This window comes from Nerophis lumbriciformis, linkage group LG28, assembly GCF_033978685.3.
Source record: "Nerophis lumbriciformis linkage group LG28, RoL_Nlum_v2.1, whole genome shotgun sequence".
Classification (NCBI taxonomy): domain Eukaryota; kingdom Metazoa; phylum Chordata; class Actinopteri; order Syngnathiformes; family Syngnathidae; genus Nerophis; species Nerophis lumbriciformis.
The window spans coordinates 12,582,835-12,607,022 of NC_084575.2; the positions used below are offsets into that span (position 1 = coordinate 12,582,835).

At 39.8% G+C, this 24,188-nt stretch overlaps 1 protein-coding gene across 2 annotated transcripts; it reads right to left on the minus strand.

Annotated features, from left to right (window-relative positions):
• Window positions 1–4,184: 4,184 nt before the first annotated feature.
• Window positions 4,185–19,329, minus strand: ddi2 (DNA-damage inducible protein 2). 2 transcript variants are annotated; one of them, XM_061923627.1, is made up of 11 exons: window positions 19,209–19,320; window positions 18,899–19,047; window positions 13,919–14,045; window positions 11,275–11,637; window positions 11,083–11,209; window positions 10,851–10,978; window positions 10,452–10,580; window positions 8,083–8,186; window positions 7,811–8,003; window positions 4,925–4,975; window positions 4,185–4,294 (listed from the first exon to the last, which is right to left on the minus strand). In XM_061923627.1, the coding sequence occupies exons 2-10, from the start codon at window positions 19,034–19,036 to the stop codon at window positions 4,962–4,964; spliced, it is 1,323 nt and encodes a 440-aa protein (XP_061779611.1). In that variant the 5' UTR covers window positions 19,037–19,047; window positions 19,209–19,320; the 3' UTR covers window positions 4,185–4,294; window positions 4,925–4,961. The 2 variants fall into 2 exon arrangements, with proteins under 2 accessions (XP_061779611.1, XP_061779612.1); XM_061923628.1 differs by having other exon boundaries at window positions 4,925–4,972; window positions 18,899–19,329.
• Window positions 19,330–24,188: the final 4,859 nt, after the last annotated feature.

A 24,188-nucleotide genomic window follows, 5' to 3' on the forward strand; every position in this document is an offset into this window, starting at 1 on the left:
GTATTGCCAAAAGTGGCGCGTCCATTGACTAGTGATTGTCTCATAAATGTAGTCGCAGGAGATGTTAGCATGCTGTGGGTCTGCGTTTAGTAGGTAGTTGCCAAGCAAAGTGGCGGACACTTTGTTGTAAAATAAACGCTTACCTAAAAGAGATTCCCAGTCTCCTTGTTTTAACCGTATGGCATACTGTTGTAATGTTGATGTGCCATTTTTGATCAGGCAGCACGGTGACCACCGCTAGGGGTACAGGCGGGGTCCTAGGCAACTGGACTAGTGCATTGTAAGCAGTAGCGCTAACGGCTGTGCATAATGTAACTGTGTGCTGGGCTTCAATAAAGAGTGACACATGCTTTGCAACAAAATGCAGCATAATGTGTCGATATTGTTGAACCCAGGCAGTCCGCAAAAATGCAATAACCTGCTGGCACTATGCACCTACTAGTTTAAGCTCCCATAAGCACGCATATCAAATAGGCTCTAGTCAGGGGCGGCGCTAAGGGGGGCCTGGGAAGGTGCCGTACCACCGCCCCAGAGGTCAGAGCGGGGACTTACGGGAGTCAGGATCCTCACCCAGCTTTGACCTGGTGAGGGCAGGCATCCTACTACTAATGCCTGGAGAAGCTCAGATCATTTACGGTTATGATAATCACAAATGCTGGACGTACGTGGACTTTTAGGTTGTCCCAGTCAGGACAAGTCATGGTACAAAAAAACTTAACAAAACTGACTTTAGTTTATATTGCCGCTCACAATTCACTTTGTGAGGACCAAACTCACAAAAGAGGATCAATGATTTTCTCTCCAAGTGTGATCTGGGTAAAATCCAGTCATCAGTCACTTGTCAAGCTATGTGGGCCTTTTACTATAAAGTTAACATGAGTGGCAGTTTATATAAACATGAAAATGTAGCAGCAATGCGCAAAACAACGAAAACAAGAACAAATGTAGCGGTGGTGTACTTTCATAAGCGGTGTTGAGTTTTTGCTGCTGCTCCAAGTGGGGCGTGAACCCTAGTCGCCAGCATGAAAGGTGAGTAGTGATGGGTTGATGAGGCGTCATGAAGCGTTTCGACACATTGCAAAACTGTATTGATACTGTGTCACTAAATACTGACATCTGCTGGACATTAAAAATCCCTACAGGCAACCTATGGACCGACTTAACTGACACTGATTTTATGACCTAGTATATACACAATTATATAAACCAAGTCATTGTATTTCAATTAGGATTATTTCATAACTTAATTCAAATAAAAATATATTTTTTATCTTTTTTAGATACAGTCAATAAATAATGTGAACATGTATCATAACATGGAAATCTAAGAGAACGTGTTGTGAATGAGGATGCTTGTGGACCTGGAAATTATTATTATTTTTTGCATATTTTTATTTAAAAAAACATTTTTTTTCCCTACGTATTAAATTTTAGACGCTTTCTCTTCTTAGTTATTCTTTCTCCGGCTGTAGAAAAGTCCCGCTCACAGGGCAGAGGAGGCGTCAGTGCGACACAGTTCGCGTATCGGTCACGTGACCAAAACAGCTCATGATCGGTCACGTGACTTTCTAAAAGCAGTACGCGCACCGACACAGGGTTTTGCTCTATGAGCTCGACGCATGCGCCGATGCATCGGTGTTGCCGGACCCATCACTAAAGGTGAGGGTGCTGACTACCAAGCTAAACGCACGTGTATTTCACCTGATGGCACAGAATTTAAAGGGCCGCCCTGGCTCTGATTAGTTCCGCCACTGGATCTAGTAAGAGAATATTTGTGATTTTGACGGTATTATAAAATGTGTTGGTTATCTTTTAGAACTGAAACGCCTGCATTGTGTGTCCATGGCATCATGCCGTGCACCGGCCCACCTCTTCCAAATGGTACCAAAGGAGGGGGCTTGTGTAGTGACAAAAGTAGTCCGACTATGTGGTCACTCAAGTGAACTTACAGATGTGAATGTACTTTGACTTGAAGGACACAATCGCCACTTCCTCCTCTTCTGGATCTTGAGGCCTGCACGCCATCACAAAGAAGGTTGTTTAATGAATTCAGCAGAGACCACACCTTTCGTGACGTCTTACTCTTCTCTGGTTTCCTGATCCGTCAGCAGAGATGAGAGGCGCTCATGTCCCGGAACTGAGAACTTCGGCACCCTACACATTTTCCCAAAACTCCATAACTTCATTTCAGCCACCGATCTGATGGCTGATGAAATATCTACAGGACTACAGTAGAACATGTCAGAAGTAAAACATGGAAAATTGCAATGTAGTTTTCTCACCTGTCGTCCTTGCTGCGGTCAGCAGGGTCACGTCCTGGTTTCTCTCCTAGCAGAGGGTCTTCAAAGTAGGCAATGAGCTCAGTGATCGTGTCTGCGCTGCAGCCTTCATGCGTGCTGGCAAACTGAGCCATGGTCTTCATCTTCAGAAGCTTCATCTTGGCCCTCATTAGAAGCTGCTGCCAGGAGGCAATCACACAACGCACGACAGCTGCTGAGGTCGCTTGGCTACTAAGAAAAGGAGAAAAAACCCACAAGCTACAAAAAACACCACAATGCATTTACCCAACTGAAAAGAAACACGATAAAACTGTAATTCCACACAAAGTACAGAATATACAAATACTAATTCAGCTTTATTTGCTCTTTCAAATCTGATACAAGATTAAAAGTATATTGCAAGACAAATCAAATAAAGTGATGTCATATTCTCACAGACTAAATGAAAACGAAATGAGCACCCAGTCGAGAAGATTGGACGTACACGTCCAATATATAACCTTCAAAAATGAAATTTTAAATCTGCTTATATTTTTAATGTATAGATGACCATGTAATGATTGCTTTGATTATTGAGGAGAGCAGAAAGTACAATTTTCTGTTTTATCAAGAGAATTTATTGATACGGACACTACATATTTAAGGAAAGGGTATTATATATGTAATGCTTGAACAATAAGTGACATGTTCAGCATTGAACACTATAGAAAAAAACAATGCGATCTATGATAGAAAAGACCGTCAAACCACTGAGTTGGGTGCTCATCAACATGCGATAGTCAAGTAAAGTAGCATCAGTACTTGAGACAGCATTTTCCTGTTGTGGAGGGACGAGACATCTGGATTAGAACCAAAGTTCAAATGAGACAGACGTTAGCGGCTCGGAGTCTAGGTGGGCACGGTGATGCTGCGGGCCAGGAGCGCCAGCAGTGCCAGCTCCACGATCCCGTGTGCCCGCTCCAGAGCCTCTGCAGCATCGTGGGCAGAAAAACCTGCAGCCTGGATTCTCTGGATGTGTTCCATTGGAAATTGTTCTGTAAAGGGAGCTGAAGGTGCGGGCTGAGCGAGAGGGGTTGCAGCGGCGGAGGAGCAGGAGGAGGTGCTGGAGACCTGAGGGCTGAGATGGGAGTCAGAGGCTCCTCCTTCTGCAGCCTCGCTCCCCTGCTGCCCCTCAGGGGGTTTCCTGAAGTCCCCAACAGAATCGGGAGGACTCATCGACTCAGGATGATAAATGCTGAGATCACTGGCTTCATCTTGGCCCGCGCAGCCTTCTGGAGGCTCCAGGGGTCCCTCTACAGAGTCTGCTCCTTCTCCATCCCACACAAGACACCCTGAAGGTCCTTCACATGCAGCAGTAGCGGGTTTGGCTTTAGCATTGCTTGCTTCTGCTTCAGGCGACACTTTCTGCAGGTCCTCCAGATGTGTCGGCAGCTGGGAGGTGGTGTTGGAGAGCAGCAGTTCGTGGAGCTCCATGAGGGCAGCGGCCAGGGAGGGGATGCTGTCAGCGCTGGAGCAGCGCTCGCCCTCAGGCTGGTCCCTACAAGAGCTACTCACACTGTGGGGGGGTTCCATTTCTACAGATTGGTTGGGATCGGTTGGACATGTTTCGGGCGCTTTAGAAGAGCTGGGCCCAGTCACCTCCTGCTCCATTGGCACCTGCTCTGCATGGAGGGAGTTGTCCTCTACCTTGGTACATTCTCCAGGGACAGCACCGCCCTCTGGACACTGAAGAGCTTCTGCTGATTGACTGGGTCCAACTGTGACGCTGTTACTGGGGACCTGCTGTGGCGTAGAACCATCACCCTCCTGGCGGCCGTCTTGGTCCTGGCACTGTCCTGGCTCTAAGGTCTTATCAAGAGGGACCATGGCAGACTGTGACAAATCCAAGGTTTGGTTCTGCTGGCCCGGGGAAGGTCTGATGGAGGCTAGAGTGGTTGATGAGGACATTTGGTCTGAGATTGTGGGAAGTGATGATGACTGCGGCTGTGGTGAGGTAGTCTGTCCATCTGCAGTGTCTTTTTGGAGGAGAATACATTTGTCATAAACACTTAGTTGGGAGCGTTGCTTAGGACAACCTTAATGTATCAATACAGTGGAACACGTCATCTTCTACGTTCAAAACTGCCGTCTTGCATCAAATTGAACAAGAGATGTCAATAAATATGACAAGGCTTCAGTTCGCCAACAACCAAAGAATAATTTACCTTTTCTTTGGCTGTTTGGCAGCACTTATTTCAAAAGGCAAAACGCCATCTTAGATGAAGTGCGCATTCGTAAAACAAAACATTCACGTCAGCACTTGTTAACTTCTTTTTACACGTGTGTGGCGAGTAAGATTGATAAAAAAAGTTAAACGGTTAAAAAAAAGTTTGAATTGCCTGTGCGGTAATTAAAGGTTTACAGATGGTGGCAGTGGACTTTCTAAGAACAAACGTCCAGATTCAGAGATTCCACTGTAGATTGTAAATGCTCACACATTGACTGAAGTTACTTGCTTGTACTTGTTTTTTTCCCACAACAATAAGCATAAGATGCATAGAAAAAAAACAAATCAATTAACATACATGTATCTTGCAACATAGATTAAATGATAATAGCTAAGAAAAGCAATGGATTTAGCACGGACAATGGCTGGCTTGAAGTACCTGATTGTTTGGACCTCTCCAGCTGTCTCCATTTGCATCAGTGCTGCTCTGCTTAGAGGTTAACACACAGCACACGTCATGCAGAAGGACGGAGAGAGTTAGCAGTCACGCACACACAACATGCAGCAAAAAATAAATAAAAAAATCACACTTTGGACTTTTATTTTGTAAGCCTGATCTACTGTACCACTGGACTATACACATGAACTAAACTACAACTTGTATCGTATACTTAGTCATGTCTAATAATGCATCACGTTGAAGAACAATGAATTCCATGTAGTACAAACAGAATCAAAATCCACATGTATAAAAAACACTGCACACACGGACTCCATTTCTGCTCGAGCGGTCTTTGTGTCTCTACATGTGCTACGTTCCTCCTTTTGGCACTTAGGAGCAGACATTGAATGCACAGCAATTCCCTTCCTTTTTGATTGGTCACTTTAAATGTCGACATGTTGTGTTTTTAGATTAGAGTCTTTAGACAAAAAAAAACAATATTATTGTATTTTGTCATTTAATAAACATGTTTTACACTACAATCTATTAAATAATGACATTACCATTTATTATGATGTCATGTGAACAACATGCCAAAAATCTTTAACAACAACATTTAACAACTTGATGTCATTAAATATTATTTTGACTGACAAAATGTGTTTCTGGATAAATGCTCCCCAGGTATTTGCAATGTTTGTATTATATATACATACTTTACATCATTTAGATGAGAAAAACGAGAGAAAGATTCTGACTGGCTCAGACGCGAGCAGTAAGTAGCTACAGTTCACGTCTGATGCTTGGCTCTACAGCGTCTCCTTTCACCGCGGCAGGGAACAGCTAGTACACGCAGGACAGACAAGCAGTGACTTAAGTTTGTGGTCAAAAGCTTGAACCAATGTGCTCCTCATTTTCAAGAGTTGAATTATAGTCAGAGAAATGTTGCATGTTTTCCTTTAACCACATTTTCACTCAGTCATTTCCATTATACAGGTGAAACTCATCAAAATAGAATATCGTGCAAAAGTCCATTCATGTCAGCAATTCAACTTCAAATGTGAAATTAATATGTGATATTAACTAATTACATGCAAAATGGGATATGCCAAGCTTTGGAAGACCCCACATTTTCTGAGCTTTTCATAAGCTGTAAGCCATAATCATCAAAATGATATCAAAACCAGACTCAAAATATCATGTGTTGCATGTTATGTATGATAGTTTCCCCTTGTGAATCTAAACAAACCATCTTAATATTTTGAGTTTCACCAGTATATTTTCTAGGGAGATGATAAAAGATTCTTAAATGTTTTGAAAATATTACTAAATGTTGCATTCTTGCGTAATTTTCACATGTTTTATTTTGTTAAATTCTACAGAAGAATACCGACTATATTCCGCTACTTTTTTCCTACACATTGAACCCTAATAAAACGGTGCAGCTAATTTATGGATTTTTCTTTGCTGACGGCCGAATACACTAATCGTATGGATTCTTTATTCATCGCTCCAAGCAACGTTTGTAAGTTTTACAGTATAAATAAAACTGTATTTTTACGAAACCGTCTCGTGTGTGATGTTTGTAGGAGTGTTTTCATGCATATTTGTACGTGTTATCGTAATGTAATAATATTATCGCCGTTAGCATTAGCTAATACGCTAACATGTTTACGAGTTAAGTTAAAGTACCCATGATTGTCACACACACTAGGTGTGGCGAAATTATTCTCTGCATTTGACCCATCACCCTTGATCACCCCCTGGGAGGTGAGGTGAGTAGTGAGCAGCAGCGGTGGCCGCGCCCGGGAATAATTTTTGGTGATTTAACCGCCAATTCCAACCCTTGATGCTGAGTGTTCGTGTTCGTATTATTAACTTACAATGGCATTCTTTTTGTATTGTTTCAGTTTCACAAACTCCTCAGTAAACTCACCAAGATGTCACCAAAGTGTTATTTAATATGTTTAGCTGATTGGGGAGCTAACTTCTGCAGCTAGTGGGTCCATGACGATAACTTGTTTTGTTTGATCATACTTTTTAATACCTTGTTACAGACACTGTTTGGAAACAATTAAGTTATGTAAATAAACATTTACAGAATATTTATGTGTAAACAACTTATTTTGAAATGTATATATCTGGTGCGGCTAATATACGGATAAAAAATTTCCTAAAAAATTTGTCGATGCGGCTTATATACCGGTGAGCTACATCGTCTGCAAAATACGGTATTTATTTTTTATATTTATTTTCAAAAGTTAGGTTTTTTCTATGCTATATGTTCCTCTTAAAACCTCACTGTGGCTTTGTAAGGTCAATTTACCTCTAAACCAAACAAAATTGATGCTAATCAACCTTTTTGTTCAATTTGTTTCCAAATAAAAATGAATAAGAGAACCGTTAAGGAACTGCATCGATGGTAGAACCCGAAAGTGGAATCGGAATTGGAAAAATCTGTTCAATTCCCATCCCTAAATGTTACAATGGGTTATTTTGTCTAAAGACTAATTTCCTTCAGAAGGGACATAGTTTGACAACAACAGTCCCTCGAATTGTCTCTGACCAGGAGACATTATGCGTTTAAAATTACCAATTTAGAAAGGAGGGGAATTGCTGGGCCCGCCTCTTAGTGCCAACAAGGAGGAACGCCGTAGGCATAGGGAATTAGAGAGACAGTGCACGAGCAAACTGAAGCGCGCAGAGAGTGGTTCTTATGTAGGCGGACTGTAGCACTGTTTTGACGACTTACAATTGTTTTAATGCATGCTTTTTGCTGGACTTCGCATCAAAGTAAGTGGTGATTGCATGGAGTGATCGTACAACAACAGCGTGAATGGATTTGAAAAGTGCTCATGCGTTTGTAGTTTATATGTTTCTTACCGCTTTCTTGTATGGACCTCTGAAGCGCTTCAGCCAGTTCTCTGTCCGCTATCTCTTCCGGACGACCCTCTTCGCGTCCCTCGGGCCCGTATGCCAGCCGGGCGCATTCGGGCAGCTCAGCCTCAGACAAGAAGCGAGTCTCCGTGCCTGTCGTGCCAATGAGAAGCACGTTTCTCTTCAAGTCGATTGAACACTGCGGGAGAAGAGAACAATAATGTGCAACCTCCAGTGTAGATTGCATCCAATGGGGCGGATGGAATCAGAGATTGTACCTGGTGTCTCTTCAGCATGTCCAGGCCAAGGAGCATGTCCATGGGCTGGTCCTCCAAGATGGAGAAAGAACAGGGAAGAAAATCCCCTTCAATCTGGACCTGAGCTGCGTGGACAAAAGTGAATGAGCAACATTTAGCAACTTGGTGGAATGATGACTTTTCAAGGTCCCTTGAAAATGGCAAAATTGACTTTTTAATAATGTTCTAAATAACGGTTAGGGTTGGGCGATATGGCTGAAAACTTTATCACGATATAAGTGTTTAGTGTCAGTCGATATTGATAACTATCTATATTTTTCATGACCTATTGAAATTAAGGACCAGGAGGAAAATATATTAAATGTAATTTTTTAAACTTAAAATATAACCTTCCTCTGATTATAATCGCCTCAACTATCATGGCAGAAAGGAAAGGAACTATCATCACAACCATAGGAAACACTCAAACAATGTAAACAAAATTCCAAAATCACATTGAACACTAACAATAGCCTCTAAAAATGAATGGTACTGACACGTTTGTTACTGGATACTTTTTAATACACTTCTGCCTTGTAGGCTTTGTATCTGGAAGTAATATACACAAATAATTATTCTGAAACTTATTTATAATGATAAAAGTGCTGTTTTCGATTGCAATATTGTTCAACTAAGGACACGTATAACGTCTGGCTTTTTTCATACATAGTGCTTAGCTGTTGTGAAGATCCTAGCTTGTAGTAGCCTACTACCTACCATGTTTATCTTTTGTAAATGACTTCACTAAAATAAAATAAAAGACCAACCTTGTGTGCTTATTGGATGCTATTTAGATGCTAACTGGCTGTCCAGCTTTGCACAAGTAAACACGCTGCTGGACTGCTTGTATCGGATATTATACCACACATGGGGCGGTATAGCTCGGTTGGTAGAGCGGCCGTGCCAGCAACTTGAGGGTTGCAGGTTCGATCCCCGCTTCCGCCATCCTAGTCACTGCCGTTGTGTCCTTGGGCAAGACACTTTACCCACCTGCTCCCAGTGCCGCCCACACTGGTTTAAATGTAACTTAGATATTGGGTTTCACAATGTAAAGCGCTTTGAGTCACTTGAGAAAAAGCGCTATATAAATGTAATTCACTTCACACACTTCACATTTTACATGCAAACACATCATCTAATACTTGTTTTTATTTGCTCATATTGGGCTAATGGTATCGAATCGGGCCACCCCTAGTTCTTACAGTAAGATGTGTCCTTGGAACCAAGTTATTTGCCTCACTTTTGAGAGAGCAGGTGTTGCCTAAAAGAAGGGCTCATATTTTAGGGCACCAAGGCAAGTTAGAAGGGCTCCAAAGCAAACATTATTTTCTTTCAAGGCATTCATATATATATATATATATATATATATATATATATATATATATATATATATATATTTATATATATATATATATATTTGTTTATTTATATATATATGTATATATAGATATACATATCTCTATATATATATATATATATATATATATATATATATATATATACATATACACACATATACATACATACATATATAGATATACATATCTATATTTATACATATCTATATATATATATATATATATATATATATATATATATATATATATATATATATATATATATATTAATTAATAATATCAACTGCTCAGTGGCCTAGTGGTAAGAGTGTCCGCCCTGAGATCGGTAGGTCGTGAATTCAAACCGGCCGAGTCATACCAAAGACTATAAAAATGGGATCCATTACCTCCCTGCTTGGCACTCAGCATCAAGGTTTGGAATTGGGGTTTTAATAACCAAAAATGATTCCCGGGCGTGGCTACTTCTGCTGCTTACTGCTCCCCTCACCTCCCAGGGGTTGATCAAGGGTGTGTGTGTGTGTGTATGACAATCATTGGTACTTAAAACTTGTCAGCTTTTTGTCATTACATTATGCCTTTATCTCTATTTTTACATTTTGATTGAGGGAGGTTTATTTTTTTAAAGTTATGTACATTTATATGCACATGTTGATGCTGTATCGGGACAGATCCATTAAGAGTTTGAGCAGAAATATTTCGTATAGGAATTAACTATACACAATAAAACATAAGCAGAATGAAAAATGTGTCACATTAATGGTTTTTGAAGTAATACCTTTGTGACATGAAAAAAACACAAGTAATGTAAAAAAAAACATGGTGTTGACTTTTTGATATCAATATAAAACTCAAAGCTGTTTGGCTAATAATTTATCCACCCCTTCCAATGGGCAGCTTCGCTACATGTCTTAAAACTATGTCTGAAACTTTGCAAATTGTCCATCACTCAGCTACAGACGTGGAAGGTGTAGGTGTAAAAAAAAAAACTCTCACCCAAATGAACTCTGCCGATGATCTTCTGCGTGCCCACTCCCTTGGCAATCCCTGCCCAGCGGCGATCCACCAGGCGCATGATGTTGCATCGCTCGGCACACGCTTGGCTCATTATGGTCATCTGAGCGCCTAAATACACGCAGCATGGGCCAGAGAGCAAAGACAGAGATACCTTGAAATAATATACAGTACGCTGCATACTTGCCCATGCATTGACGAGTTAAACACAGAGATTCATCAATCTAAAATGTAGTAGGGTTGCACGTTCATGGCCAAAATAGCACAGCACTGGGGCGGAAGGCGCCTGTTGAATGATGCTATTAGAATGTTCCTAAGAGGGTGAACTAAACAAATATCCAATGGTTCACAGCAACAATACAAGTTAAGTTACTATTTTACCTGAGTCAACAAAAGCTTTCACTGGGTGCCCGTTGACTTTGCAGTTAATGTAGAGCATAACCACCTGCCCAAAGCTTTCTGGGGCCTCCTCCATGGCAATGGTCATATTTTCTTCTACGTTGTGCTGCCTGGAGTGTGCACAGATACATGCGTAAGATAAATTACATTCCAAAATGAGTGTCAACCATCATGCCTGATTATTATGTTATAGATGATGAACTCTTATTCAAACCTGATATCCTCCTCGATTTTCGCCTGCGCATCTAAATCGAAAGGATCTGCGGTCAGCAGTCGGATTCGCTCCTGCTCACGCTTCGCTCGGTCCTGCTGTTGCTCCAGCAACACTTTGGTGAAGCGCTCTGAAAACAAACCAGACAACTACAGCGTGTAGAAGATCACGGCAAAGTGACATTTCGTCATCTACCTAAATCTCCGCTCAGCAGAGCCTCGGCCAGAGGCGGATTTCGCTCTTTCAGGAGAGACAGCTCGTGTGGATTGGAAAGGAGCATTTGCTGAAGTAAGGCAGGGTCATCCATCCCCTGAGGAGAAGTGGAGCCACGACTGGTCGTTGGTGCGGAGGTTTGTGCGCAATTCTGCGGCTGCTGCTGTTGTTGTTGGTGTTGTTGTTGTTGTTGTTGCTGCAGCGGTGACAGCTGCGGCTGTTGTTGTTGTTGTTGTGGTTGCCTCTGCTGTGGAATCTGTTGCGGTGGCATGACAGTACTACGAGGAGCTGTGGAAGAAGAGGTGCCAGGGACTGTGATGGAGCTAAAGTCGATATGGGGCAGACCTGCAGAGAAAAGGAAGTGAAGGTTGGTAAATAACGTTATCCATTTACAAAAGGGATCTCTCAGTAAACTCAATCTAATGAAGCAAAAAGTGGCAATATTTTATGAATTATTGCATAAAGCCAGGATGTTAAAAGTGCAGTTTGTCGCCTGTGTTTAGATGAGGAATTTAGAGACTTGTGTCCAAGTTACACTTTAATGGACATAAGATAATTAAGGCTGCAACTAACGATTATTTTGATAGTCGATTACTCATCTACTATCTTAACGACTAGTCAAGTAGTCAGATAATAAAGCGTACACAAATTTACTGGCTCTAATTTTTCCATTGACTTCAAATTCAGCTTACCGGTAAGTTATTTTAGGCATGTGCTTATGAACAAAGATGACTAATTCATTCATAAATATTTATTCATACTGTAACTGTGCTGCTCATTTAGCTGTTACAAAAATTAAAATGACTATTAAAATATTGTCTATTTAAAAGAAAGAAAAGGCAAAATGCTAAAAAATGTTTTACCTTGTTTATGTATTTAAAAACAGTTAAAATAGCAGTAATGAAAAAGTGTGTGAATGTGAGTGTGAATGTTGTCTGTCTATCTGTGTTGGCCCTGCGATGAGGTGGCGACTTGTCCAGCGTGTACACCGCCTTCCGCCCGAACGCAGCTGAGATAGGCTCCAGCGCCCCCCGTGACCCCAAAAGGGACAAGCGGTAGAAAATGGATGGATGGATGAAAACAAACAACAAAACTCAAAATCTAACTTCCTCTAAAACAAAAGCATTTTGTGATGTTTAAAAAGCTGCACACTGGTAGATTGACTATTGATTAACTCTTGGCCGTTTAAGCACTCTAATAGACTCAATGTGTAGAATTGTATGTCTGATTAGTTCTTAAAATGTTGGCTTTTTAATAGATTGTATGTTTAATGTTATGATACGTCCGCATTGGTGGCTGTCTGTCTTTATGCGTGTGTGTGCAGTGTGCACGCACGTGGTTCACTTTTGTTATTGTGTCTTCTTTTTTTTTACGGCATTGCAAATTGACGCTGCTAAGAAAGTACTTGAATTGATGTAGACAAAGTTTAGCTGGCTGACTTTGGCTAAAATGGGAGTTATAGTTATTTTTCACACAATTTTGTCTCACATTTGTTCGCGTGCTGGCAAAGTACACGCTAACAATCTTACGGAGGCTGAGACCGTGTCCTACCCCCAGACGTCCAACATAATGCCTTCGATTTTAATGCTTGCGTATCACAGATATACAGATATAAAAAGAAAGTCTGCTTTGCAAAATGAGCAAGGTATTCATGTTTTTAATAAGAATAGGAGGAAATGTTCTCACACTGGCAATGTTTTTGCGAGTGGCGGCGCAGAAAAACACGAGTGATGATGTCACGACTATTGTCGAAATATAATTGTGGGAGACAAATCGTTGCAGCCCTAAAGATAATAATAATAACTGCTCTACATCAATACAGGTTTATCTTCGCTTTCAGCAGCTTGAAGTCAAGCATTCTGAAGAAGGAACCACATGGAAATGTTTGGATCTGATTATGGAATATATAAGAACATGTCATGCTAAATAGTATGACAACAACTGTTGCTTGTATGAAATGCAATGTATGGATACACAGGTTAATTATGTACCTCCTGCAATCTAGAGGATGTATTTGTTCTACATGTTGCTGGCATAGCTACACAAACAAAGATACATTATTTCTAGGAAATGAATAACAATTGGGCCAAGCGGGATGGGTACCTTTCACATTTGAACCTATACGATACCAATATCTGGGAATCAGAATCGATACTTAAAAGTTAGTACTGTGTGATGTTGACAAAAATATGTATCCCCATGTACGGTAGCTAATTTTATATCTCCATAACGAGATGTACAGTGGAAGCTCAATTTACAAATCCCTCATTGTCAATTTATGAACCGCAGACTTTATACAAATGTTTTGTGTTTTAATGTTACATCCACCTATTGTGTGCCTACATGGCAGCCATTTTGTGCCTGGTATCACATCCATTGTGGGCTGGCTGATCGATCTCCAGTCCTCACTGCTCACTGTTCTGCTCAGTGTTGCAGGCGTTAGCTACTGTGCTCATTGCTACTTTCTGCTTTTAAGTGTTTTTAGCTTTTTCACAAAATTTTTCTAGTTTTGCTAGCTCAATAAGAGTACAAAAAAAGCAATGGACGAGAGATCAGTAGTTTAAAACATTTAGAAAGTATCCACAGTGTTCTTTTGTTATTGTTGCTTCACATGAAATGTTCTTACCTGCAAAGGCCGGCTGAGTTGGCGGTGGTCTGTTCGCTTGTCTAAGAACCACCACATCTCCATCCTTCACACCGTAGGTCCCCAAGGCACGGGTCGGGTCTTTTAGGGGCTGCTCTACATAGGTAATCTAAACATGGAAGAAAGTATAGAAAGAATGGTGGTCACATAGAAGATCTACTGTATGATTAAAACATAAGAATGATCACATGTAACAGTTGTCATCCGCTGGGCTCGAAAAAGCAACTACCGGTACAAAGCGAATGTGAGTTAGGTACAGCAGCGCTTTGCAATGACCTAAAAGCACCTGGGCCCTTATCCAAAATAACTGTGCATGGTGTTCTGATTAAAAGTTTTCATACACCACAAACCCCAAAATTTGCATATGTACAAAATGTCCCCATCCTAAAGAGGATTTAAACCCATTTCTCTTAACTACTAGTCCAATGTCATTCCAACCACACCACAAAACAAGTTGATAACTGGGTAAGATTGGCCACACATAATCTTTTAAGGGGAACTGTCCATCTATCCATCCATCCATCTTCTTCCGCTTATCCGAGGTCGGGTCGCGGGGGCAGCAGCCTAAGCAGGGAAGCCCAGACTTCCCTCTCCCCAGCCACTTCGTCCAGCTCTTCCCGGGGGATCCCGAGGCGTTCCCAGGCCAGCCGGGAGACATAGTCTTCCCAACATGTCCTGGGTCTTCCCCGTGGCCTCCTACCGGTCAGACGTGCCCTAAACACCTCCCTAGGTAGGTGTTCGGGTGGCATCCTGACCAGATGCCAGAACCACCTCATCTGGCTCCTCTCAATGTGGAGGAGCAGCGGCTTTATTTTTGAGCTCCCCCCGGATGGCAGAGCTTCTCACCCTATCTCTAAGGGAGAGCCCCGCCACCCAGCGGAGGAAACTCATTTCGGCCGCTTGTACCTGTGATCTTGTCCTTTCGGTCATAACCCAAAGCTCATGACCATAGGTGAGGATGGGAACGTAAATCGACCGGTAAATTGAGAGCTTTGCCTTCCGGCTCACTTTTTAAAATGATTCTGCCTGTCATTCACAATCACTATTACAGACAAAAACATATCTTTTTTTTTACGATTCCAAAGACAAAATAACGCTTGCAAGATGCGGCTTATGGGAGTTTCCTATGTTGCCTTCAGAGCCTTCTAAAACACCTTCAAAACCCTCTATCCATCCATTTTCTACCGCTTGTCCTTATTGGGGCTGCGGGAGTGGCTGGAGCCAATTGCAGCTGCATTCAAGCGGAAGGCGGGGTACACCCTGGACAAGTTGCCACCTCATCGCAGGGCCAACACAAGTTGTTTTTTCAGACAACATTCACACTCACATTAACACACATGGGGCAATTTATTTTTGGCACAACCTATCCCCAGTGCATGTCTTTGGAGGTAGGAGGAAGCCGGAGCACATTTTATATACACGCTGTAAGTATATATATAAATAATGTAGTAACAGACCAGTCATAGCAAGATGTAATATGTACAATATCTACCGTATTTTGGTCATTTTAAGCATTATCTGAACTTCTTTCCTGGGCGCAATGTATTTCAGTGTAAGACTTAAAATATAAACATAAAATAAACATTACAAAAGTATTTAACATGATTTAAATAGAAGGTTTAGTGTTAATACATTCACACAAACTACATATGTGTACGCATATAGATAATGAACAACATCCACAGCAAACATTGTCTCAACACAATTAAACTTAAGGTGCAGCGTTATCGCTGTCTGCTGGTCAAGTTTGGCACTTCATGTATTAAACAAGCTTTGATTGTCAGATCTACTCAGACAAAAAACACGACCACGAATACAAAAGACATCACAAAGTCAGCAATTTCAATACAAAACAAAACAAAACTTATTTGTACACTCTGGCCTTTAAAAAGACCCCCTTTTTAGACCAGTTGATCTGCCATCTCTTTTTTTCTGCTCTGCCCCCCTCTCCTGCGTGGAGAGGTTATCAGATGACCACAAGCTGTTCAAAGTCGGGACGCGGGATAGACCACTCCTCTGTGCATCAGTTGGGGACGTCTCTGCGCTGATGACTTGTCTCCATTCAAGATGATCCCCTGCTGGCCCCACTATGGACTGGACTCTCACATTATTAACTATATACACTCGACATCCATTGCACCGATCGCCCAGGGGCGGGGGTCCCCACATCTGCGGTCCTCTCCAAGGTTTCTCATTGTGCCCATTGGTTTGAGTTTTTTCTTGCCCTGATGTGGGATCTGAGCCGAGGATGTTGTTGTGGCTTGTGCAGCCCTTTGAGACACTTGGGATTAATGGCTATAGAAATACATTTTGATTGATGATTGTTTGATAAAAAAACTTTATGTACAAAGATCTGGGATTAAGTTTTGTGATGAACCTTCCAAGTGTGGATTTCTACCGTTGTCCGTGCTTGTATGCAACACTGTATCCGTCGCTTAAAAGATCCGACAAGAAACAATGACTCAAGCACTTGCTTGGGGCAGAACATTCATACTTTGTTGTCCAGTTACTGTTAAAAGTTCTATTTTTCCTAAAAAAAAGTACCATTTTTGGTTTGAATGAGTAGTCTTCTTCTACTCACCCCACTGTTGCTTCATTGTGACACATATGCCTCACATTGCCCCCTGTGGGGTGGTGGGAGTACTGCATACATCAGAAACCCTAGTTTGAATGGTTTCATCAAGCTTATTTGGGTGATGTTCGGCAGGCCAAATGACAAGCTTTAGCGGGCCGGATGTGGTCCGCGGGCCGCCAGTTGAATAGGTCTGTTGTAATAATCGTTTATGTTTTTCATTCAGTACAAATCGATGTCCTATCGCAGTGTGTTGTGCATTACAGACTCAACAGCGATTCAGCTGCTGACGCAGAAGCTAGTTTACGGCTAATGCCGTAGCATGCCGTCACAAGGCAATGTGTTACTACAGTTCCTCTGTGTTTGCTCTTACAATAACAATGCTGCTACAGTTTGGTTATTATACAGGTTACGGAATGTAAATAAGGTATTATTGGCAGTTTTTGAATGTTTTTTAGAGTGACTCAGAGGCAGAATGGATTTCTACTATTACCAACATTGCGAGCCACCTATAACAAATTGATTATTACAAATTAGAAGGCAAAAACTCCCCAAAAACATGTGTTCTTGTCTCTCATGAGGATTGCGAACGATAGGCAAAATTTACAAAAAAGTGCAGTCCCCCTTTAACCCTATAATGGAAATAGAAAATATTCTCATTCCAAATCTAACTAAAAATATGTTTTGTCACCATAAAACACTTTTGTCCCCTTTAATATATTATTGTTATCTGGGCCAAAAGGAACTATTGCATAGTATTTCTTTTATAAATCACCTACTTTGAGAGGAAAACAGTGTACGCAACTTTTTGTCCTAGTTTTGAGGGTATGCAAGCTTTATAGAAGATGCCCTTGGGCTTTCAGATCATTTCTCAGCGTGGCTCTAAGGGCGTTGGAATGTGAGCTATACAAAACGTACTACCGCACAGCCACAGTAGCCGGCATCAGTTACACCAGTGCTTCTCAATTATTTTCTGTTAGAAAAAACATTTTGCGCCCCCTCCCATTTTCCACTTTGACTATAAATAGTATAATTTGTCTATACAATTGTTATAATTACACCCCTGCATAACATTGAAAGTTTATTAATATTAAAGTAAAATACACACAGGTCTTTCCTCTGGTTACAGTGAAGCCAAGTACTACATATGCTTTGTCATATTTTGGTACGGGGAAAAAAGCATGTTCGCCGAGGTCACACGGCCACCTGGGGGCCCATTCAATATTTGAGGACTGCGTTACACACACTATACTTCATTGTAATAGTTGGGCCAAATGTATAGTATATCACCTTAAATTCAAGCATATTGTTTAAAGGACTAGTGAAAAATCTGAGTTTACTGTAATAGAACATCTTGTACAAAAAATGCAATTTAGGTTATGGATAAAAAACCTAGGCACTATCATCACTGTGTCATTCTAAAAAAACACAGTATTTTAAACTGAGGCAGTCTTCACACATTTGCAGACTTAAAACTGACATGAATTGGGTCCAGATCCTCTGGCAGAGTTCATCAGCCAAAGAAACAGCCGTGAGCGTGTCACTCGAGGCTATGAGCAGGAGCACTTTCAGTAAGTCGGCCCGGTCAGTAAGGAGCGCAAATGTGTGGAACTCAGTACCTGAGGAGGTCACAACTTACGAGGCCTTCACAAAAATATTGAAAATGTGGCTTATCAAAGCCTACAGCTGCCAGCACTTAAAGATGAGCCTGTTTTGATGCTAAGAAATATGTTATGTTGTATTTTATTTTTTTATCATATCGCATATGTACTAAGTGCTTTTTTTCTTTTTCTTTTAATTTGTAATTTTACTGCCCTTTTTACATCATGGTGAACTACAGATGAAAACTAGCCTTCTTGCTAATCCTGGCTTTTTTAAGAAATTGCATTGTCCCCTTTGAAATAAACTAATCTTAACACCAGGGGCAAGATACAATTATTATTATTATTATTATTATTAGCACCAGGCTTTGAGAAACAGACTACACAGTTTTATTGTTCAATTTTTAAAACATGAAAATACCCCTTTTTGTATTCAAACACTAGAAAATCTATAATGAGGTTATTATTGAGTTTTTAGAATGTGTTACAATGGGACAGATTTATATATATATATTGTTTGTTTAGCTTATAGCTGTTGGTTTCAACAACAACACTGCTTCTTTCTGTCTGCGCTTACTTGCTCAGGTAAACACACAATTTTATCACAGATATTTTTCGGCTAAATTCATGTCCCCAACAAAGTCAACTGGACAACAACAATCGAGCCAAGTGTTCACTAGTTTATCCACTTTCCACGTTTTTGTGCCTCGTCTATCAAAATAAAAGCAAAAGTATGATTCATGCTAGCAAAAAAGGCTAACTAGCTAGGTTAGCTCCACAACATCTTACCTGGATTTCCCCAGCAGGGATTCCTGATTCGAGTTCACAAAGTGCTACAAAGTCTCTCAGCTCCAATTCCGGGGACACATCGAGGGCAAATGTGCTTTCTGGGCGATCCCTCGGCGCGCAGAAAACGGTGACCAGCATCGCTTATTTGGCTGAGAATGAGTGGATGTAAGAGAGTTATGTTCTTCCCTTTATTCACAGAGGCGAACCCCGACGACTCATTTGGACTTGGCCCACTATTCAGGCGTATTTAACTACACTAAACCATCAAATTAAATACTTTGACTTGAACCAAAGATAGTTTAGAACTTACTAGATTGATAGAAGGCGTGTGGTGTTACAGTAGACCAAAAAGTCAACATCAAAAATTGCTCCTATTGCTCAACAAATGCCGTACATCGCCCTATTGGTTTTACGACATGCCGTATGGACGGAAATTGGAGTCGTGATGGCACAAAAAGGCCGAGTTCTTTACGACGCCCCCTACTGGATTAAGATTAATGCAATGCAGTGTTTTTCAACCTTTTTTGAGCCAAGGCACATTTTTTTTCATTGAAAAAATGCAGAGGCACAACACCAGCGGAAAACATTAAAAAATGAAACTCCATAGCCGATATTGACAATAAAAAGTTGTTCTCGCAAGTGTAGGAAATGACTTTAAACCATAACCAACCATGCATCACTATAGCTCTTGTCTCAAAGTAGGTGTACTGTCATGACCTGTCACATCACGCCGTGACTTATTTGGAGTTTTTTGGTGTCTTCCTGTATGTAGTGTTTTAGTTCGTGTCTTGCGCTCCTATTTTGGCTTTTCCTGTTTTGTTGGTATTTTCCTGTAGCAGTTTCATGTCTTCCTTGAACGCTGTTCCCCGCACCTGCTTTGTTTTAGCAATCAAGGCTATTTAAGTTCTCGCTATCCTTCTTTGCGCGGACATTGTTGATTGTCATGTCATGTTAGGATGTACTTTGTGGACGCTGTCTGCTCCACACGCTGTAAGTCTTTGCTGTCGTCCAGCATTCTGTTTTTGTTTACTTTGCAACCAGTTCAGTTTTAGTTTCGTTTTGCATAGCCTTCCCTAAGCTTCAATGCCTTTTCTTAGTGGCACTCGCCTTTTGTTTTATTTTGTTTATTAGATACCTTTTTACCTGCACACATTTGTGATCACGACAAACCATGTTCCCGACATCTACAAAGTAATTAGCTACTTGCTGCCACCTACTGATATGGAAGAGTATTACAAGGTTACTCTGCCGAGCTCTAGACAGCACAGACACTCAACAACAACACATATTTTGCAGACTATAATTACTGGTTTGCAAAAAAATATTTTTAACCCAAATAGGTGAAATTAGATCATCTCCCACGGCACACCAGACTGTATCTCACGGCACACTAGTGTGTCGCGGCACAGTGGTTGAAAAACACTGATGTAATGTACATGAACGCCACGACATAAGACCATTCATATAGAATGGATTTTTTTTGCAAATTAGTTTTATTGTAGATGGCATAAACAAAAACAATGTTTGGCTTTCAGGTCAAATGTAATGTAATCAAGAACAAAAAATAATGACCCGACCAAATAATTTCTGTTCTTTAGGTGCTTTAAAACCAATATCCACCCGTCCATTTTCTACCGCTTGTCCCTCTCGGGGACAAAGCAACAACACCGGTGTAGGTGTAGTCAGTTGCCCCTAAATAATGGAATGCACTCCCTTAAGAGCTGTATTATGCTGATAGTATATATTTGTACCATGAATTGATTAACGTGGACCCCGACTTAAACAAGTTTATTTTCTTTTTTTTTCTTTTTTTTCTTTATTTCAGGCAATGACATAAAAAAGTACAAAGTTGACAACACATCATAGTATAAATTGATATAGTGCAAAAGGTAATGTATAGTATGTAATGCATGATTGTCCAGTTTTGCCTGAAAGGGAGTGGGAAGAAGATAATTTATTTAATCTCACCCCCAGTTCTCCATTCAGTGATTATTTACATGAGTTTCACTGTTACTTTGTTCAAGGATTATAATACAGATGTTGTATCATAGTGGTATTACCACTGGTAACAATAATTATTACACTGTAACAATCATTTGTATCAACAATGTAGGAATAATGAATATACCAACAATGGTAATAGACAACATAGCAATAATGGTAAGGAAACATTGAGCACATGTTAACACTTTCAGACAGAGTACAACAGTAGGTCAAATTAAAGACCCTCATCTCTATATCTGAACCAGACCCCATGTTTGTATAATAGTTTAAATCGATTAATAGTTTGGTATTGCTTGTGTTGTAAGTCCAGTTTGTTCCATAGTTTTACTCCGCATACAGACACACAAAAACGTTTACGAGTGGTTTGAGCTCTCGGCAATGAGAAATATCCAAAGTGACAAAGTTGAAAAAATTCGGGTGTTACCATTTAGTGGTCAATTGTACGGAATATGTACTGTACTGTGCAATCTACTAATAAAAGTCTCAATCAATCAAAAAAATGAGAGCTGCCTCTTTTTAATAGGCAGTTAAAACCACATTTGTTTAGATGTGCATTATACACATTATTCCATTATCAATTGTTTTAATTATTTTATATATAAATTATTTACATTATTTGTATTACCATATTTACAATTTTATTTGCATTGATGCATGCACAATGTGCCTGTGGAAGTAGAATTGTCTCACATCAACTTATATACATCAATATGATATTAATACATATGCATATATTAATAAATATACAAATACAAATACAAATGTGGTATACAAATAAATAAATAATTTGTATAAATAAACGCGTATTTATAAATACATTTTTGTAGAATTGTCTCAGTGTGTGGATGTGAGTGTGAATGTTGTCTGTCTATCTGTGTTGGCCCTGCGATGAGGTGGCGACTTGTCCAGGGTGTACCCCGCCTTCCGCCCGATTGTAGCTGAGATAGGCTCCAGCGCCCCCCGCGACCCCAAAGGGAATAAGCGGTTGAAAATGGATGGATGGATGGATGTCTCACATCAACTTATATATATCAATATGATATTAATACATATGCATATATTAATAAATATACAAATACAAATACAAATGTGATATACAAATGAATAAATAATTTGTATAAATAAACGCTTATTTGTAAATATGTTTTTGAGATTTGAAAATATATACAAATAAAATGTATGAATATAAAAATGTGACACACAAATAAATCAATAATTTGTATTAATAAATGTGTATTTGTAAATATATTTTTGAGATTTGAACATAAATATGCTTGATTTTGTATTTGTATTTGTATTGAATTTGCATATGTGGATCACTTTTTTGCTTTTGTGTCGATGAGACATTCCTCCCACAAACCAGATTCACAAATAAATGTGACCTACAGACTCCCCTGAACAACCAGCATATATATCACATTTGTATTTTTATTTGTATATTTATTAATATATGCATATGTATTAATATCATATTGATATATATAAGTTGATGTGAGACAATTCTACTTCCATAATAATTTGTTTGGCTTTCAGGCCAAATGTAATGGTATCAAGAACAAGAAATAATGACTAGACCAAATAATTTATGTTCTTTAGGTGCTTTAAAACCAATATCCATCCATCCATTTTCTACCGCTTGTCCCTCTTGGGGTCACGGGCGGAAGGCGGCGTACACCTTGGGCTGGTCGCCATCTCATCACAGGGCCAACATAGATAGACAGACAACGTTCACACTCACCAATATCCATCCATCCATCCATTTTCTACCGCTTGTTCCTTTCGGGGTCGTGGGGGGTGCTGGAGCCTATCTCAGCTGCATTCGGGTGGAAGGCGGGGTTCACCCTGGATCTAATCGCAGGGCCAACATAGATAGACAGACAACATTCACACTCACCAATATCTTTAACCAAAATAAATACAAACATTTGGTATACTGATTTTAGAGTTTATAAAGAAACAACACCGGTGTAGGTGTAGTCAGTTGCCCCTAAATAATGGAATGCTCTCCATTAAGAGCTGAGAGCTGCCCCTTTTTAATAGGCAGGTAAAACCAAATGTGTTTAGATGTGCATTATACATATTATTTCTTTATAAATTTTTGTATTATTTGACAGTTTTTTTCCATTTGCTTACACACAATTTTACTAACTGTGTATTTTTTCAAAAGGATTTACACACTTTTCCAAACACAACATTCAATTTTCTTAATTCCTAGATTGTTTGCAAAATGACACTGTTCGGTCAAAACATATGCCCATTCATCAAAATAAAGCAAGCATTTGTTAAAATGTAGTTTTATTGTGATCTCACATTTACACAGACTTCAAATGATAAGACACTATTGGAGTGGATTACCCACAACAGTGATAAATACAAAACACATTTGTAAAAACCCATATTTTACTATAAGAAATCACATGCTTGGGGCATTTTGCCCGACCTTTTTAGCATATGTAATGAATGATTACTGTACCTTAACAAAATATATTGGCAAATCCATAGCAATCGTCATTGTTTACTTTGAAGTGGACCTATACGTAAGGACCTAAAGAGAAAGTAAAAATATCCTGTAATCTTGGAAGAATTGCTTAACAATGATGCTGCAAACTGAAAATATTTATTTTACCAGTCAGGTAAAGTAACATATAGTAGTCAACAATGATATGCAGTACAAATTAAAATCTGAGACAAATAAAAAGGTTTGAAAAAAAATCTGTAGATACAAATGGAAAAAACTGCATAACTGTAGCACCCACTTGAAAGCTGTATTTTCAATTTATCGCCTGTGTGTCTTTACACCTGGTGGATGTGATTATCCAATGTGTTCAACTGTGTGGTCGTTGGCAAGCCAGCCCTTTGGATTGACCAGGAAGTAACTTCACAATCCTTATCTTTGTGTAAAGTGTAAAGATGTGTGTATCACAATCCTAGTGTGTGTGTAAAGTGTGAAAATGTGTGTATCACAGTCGTTATCTGTGTGCAATATGGGAAGGTGTGTAGCATTGTGTGTAATATTTCGCAAAAAACGTGAAGCAGAGTTTATGCCTAATATTAGGCAAATCTGCACAGTGGTTTTGTTTACTGTGTGTAGACTTTTGTTAACTGTGTAAAAATGTAAAATTTAGTGTGTAAACAATTGGAAAAAAACTGTATGTATAAATTATTTACATTATTTGTATTACCATATTTACTATTTTATTTGCAAAGTATACATCGTTGCATCATGCTATGTGCCTATTTTGATTGTATTGTTTGTATTTTAACCATGTGAAGAACTTGGTGAGCT

What these genes read in the sequence shown, in the direction of transcription:
- ddi2 (XM_061923627.1), bottom strand. Translation starts at nt 19,036, where the DNA reads ATGCTGGTCACCGTTTTCTGCGCGCCGAGGGATCGCCCAGAAAGCACA. An exon ending in AACTCAGCCGGCCTTTGCAG is followed by an intron (nt 11,638 to 13,918) that starts GTAAGAACATTT and finishes TTTTCTCTGCAG; the next exon opens with GTCTGCCCCATATCGACTTT. An exon ending in ACATGCTGAAGAGACACCAG is followed by an intron (nt 8,004 to 8,082) that starts GTACAATCTCTG and finishes CTTCTCCCGCAG; the next exon opens with TGTTCAATCGACTTGAAGAG.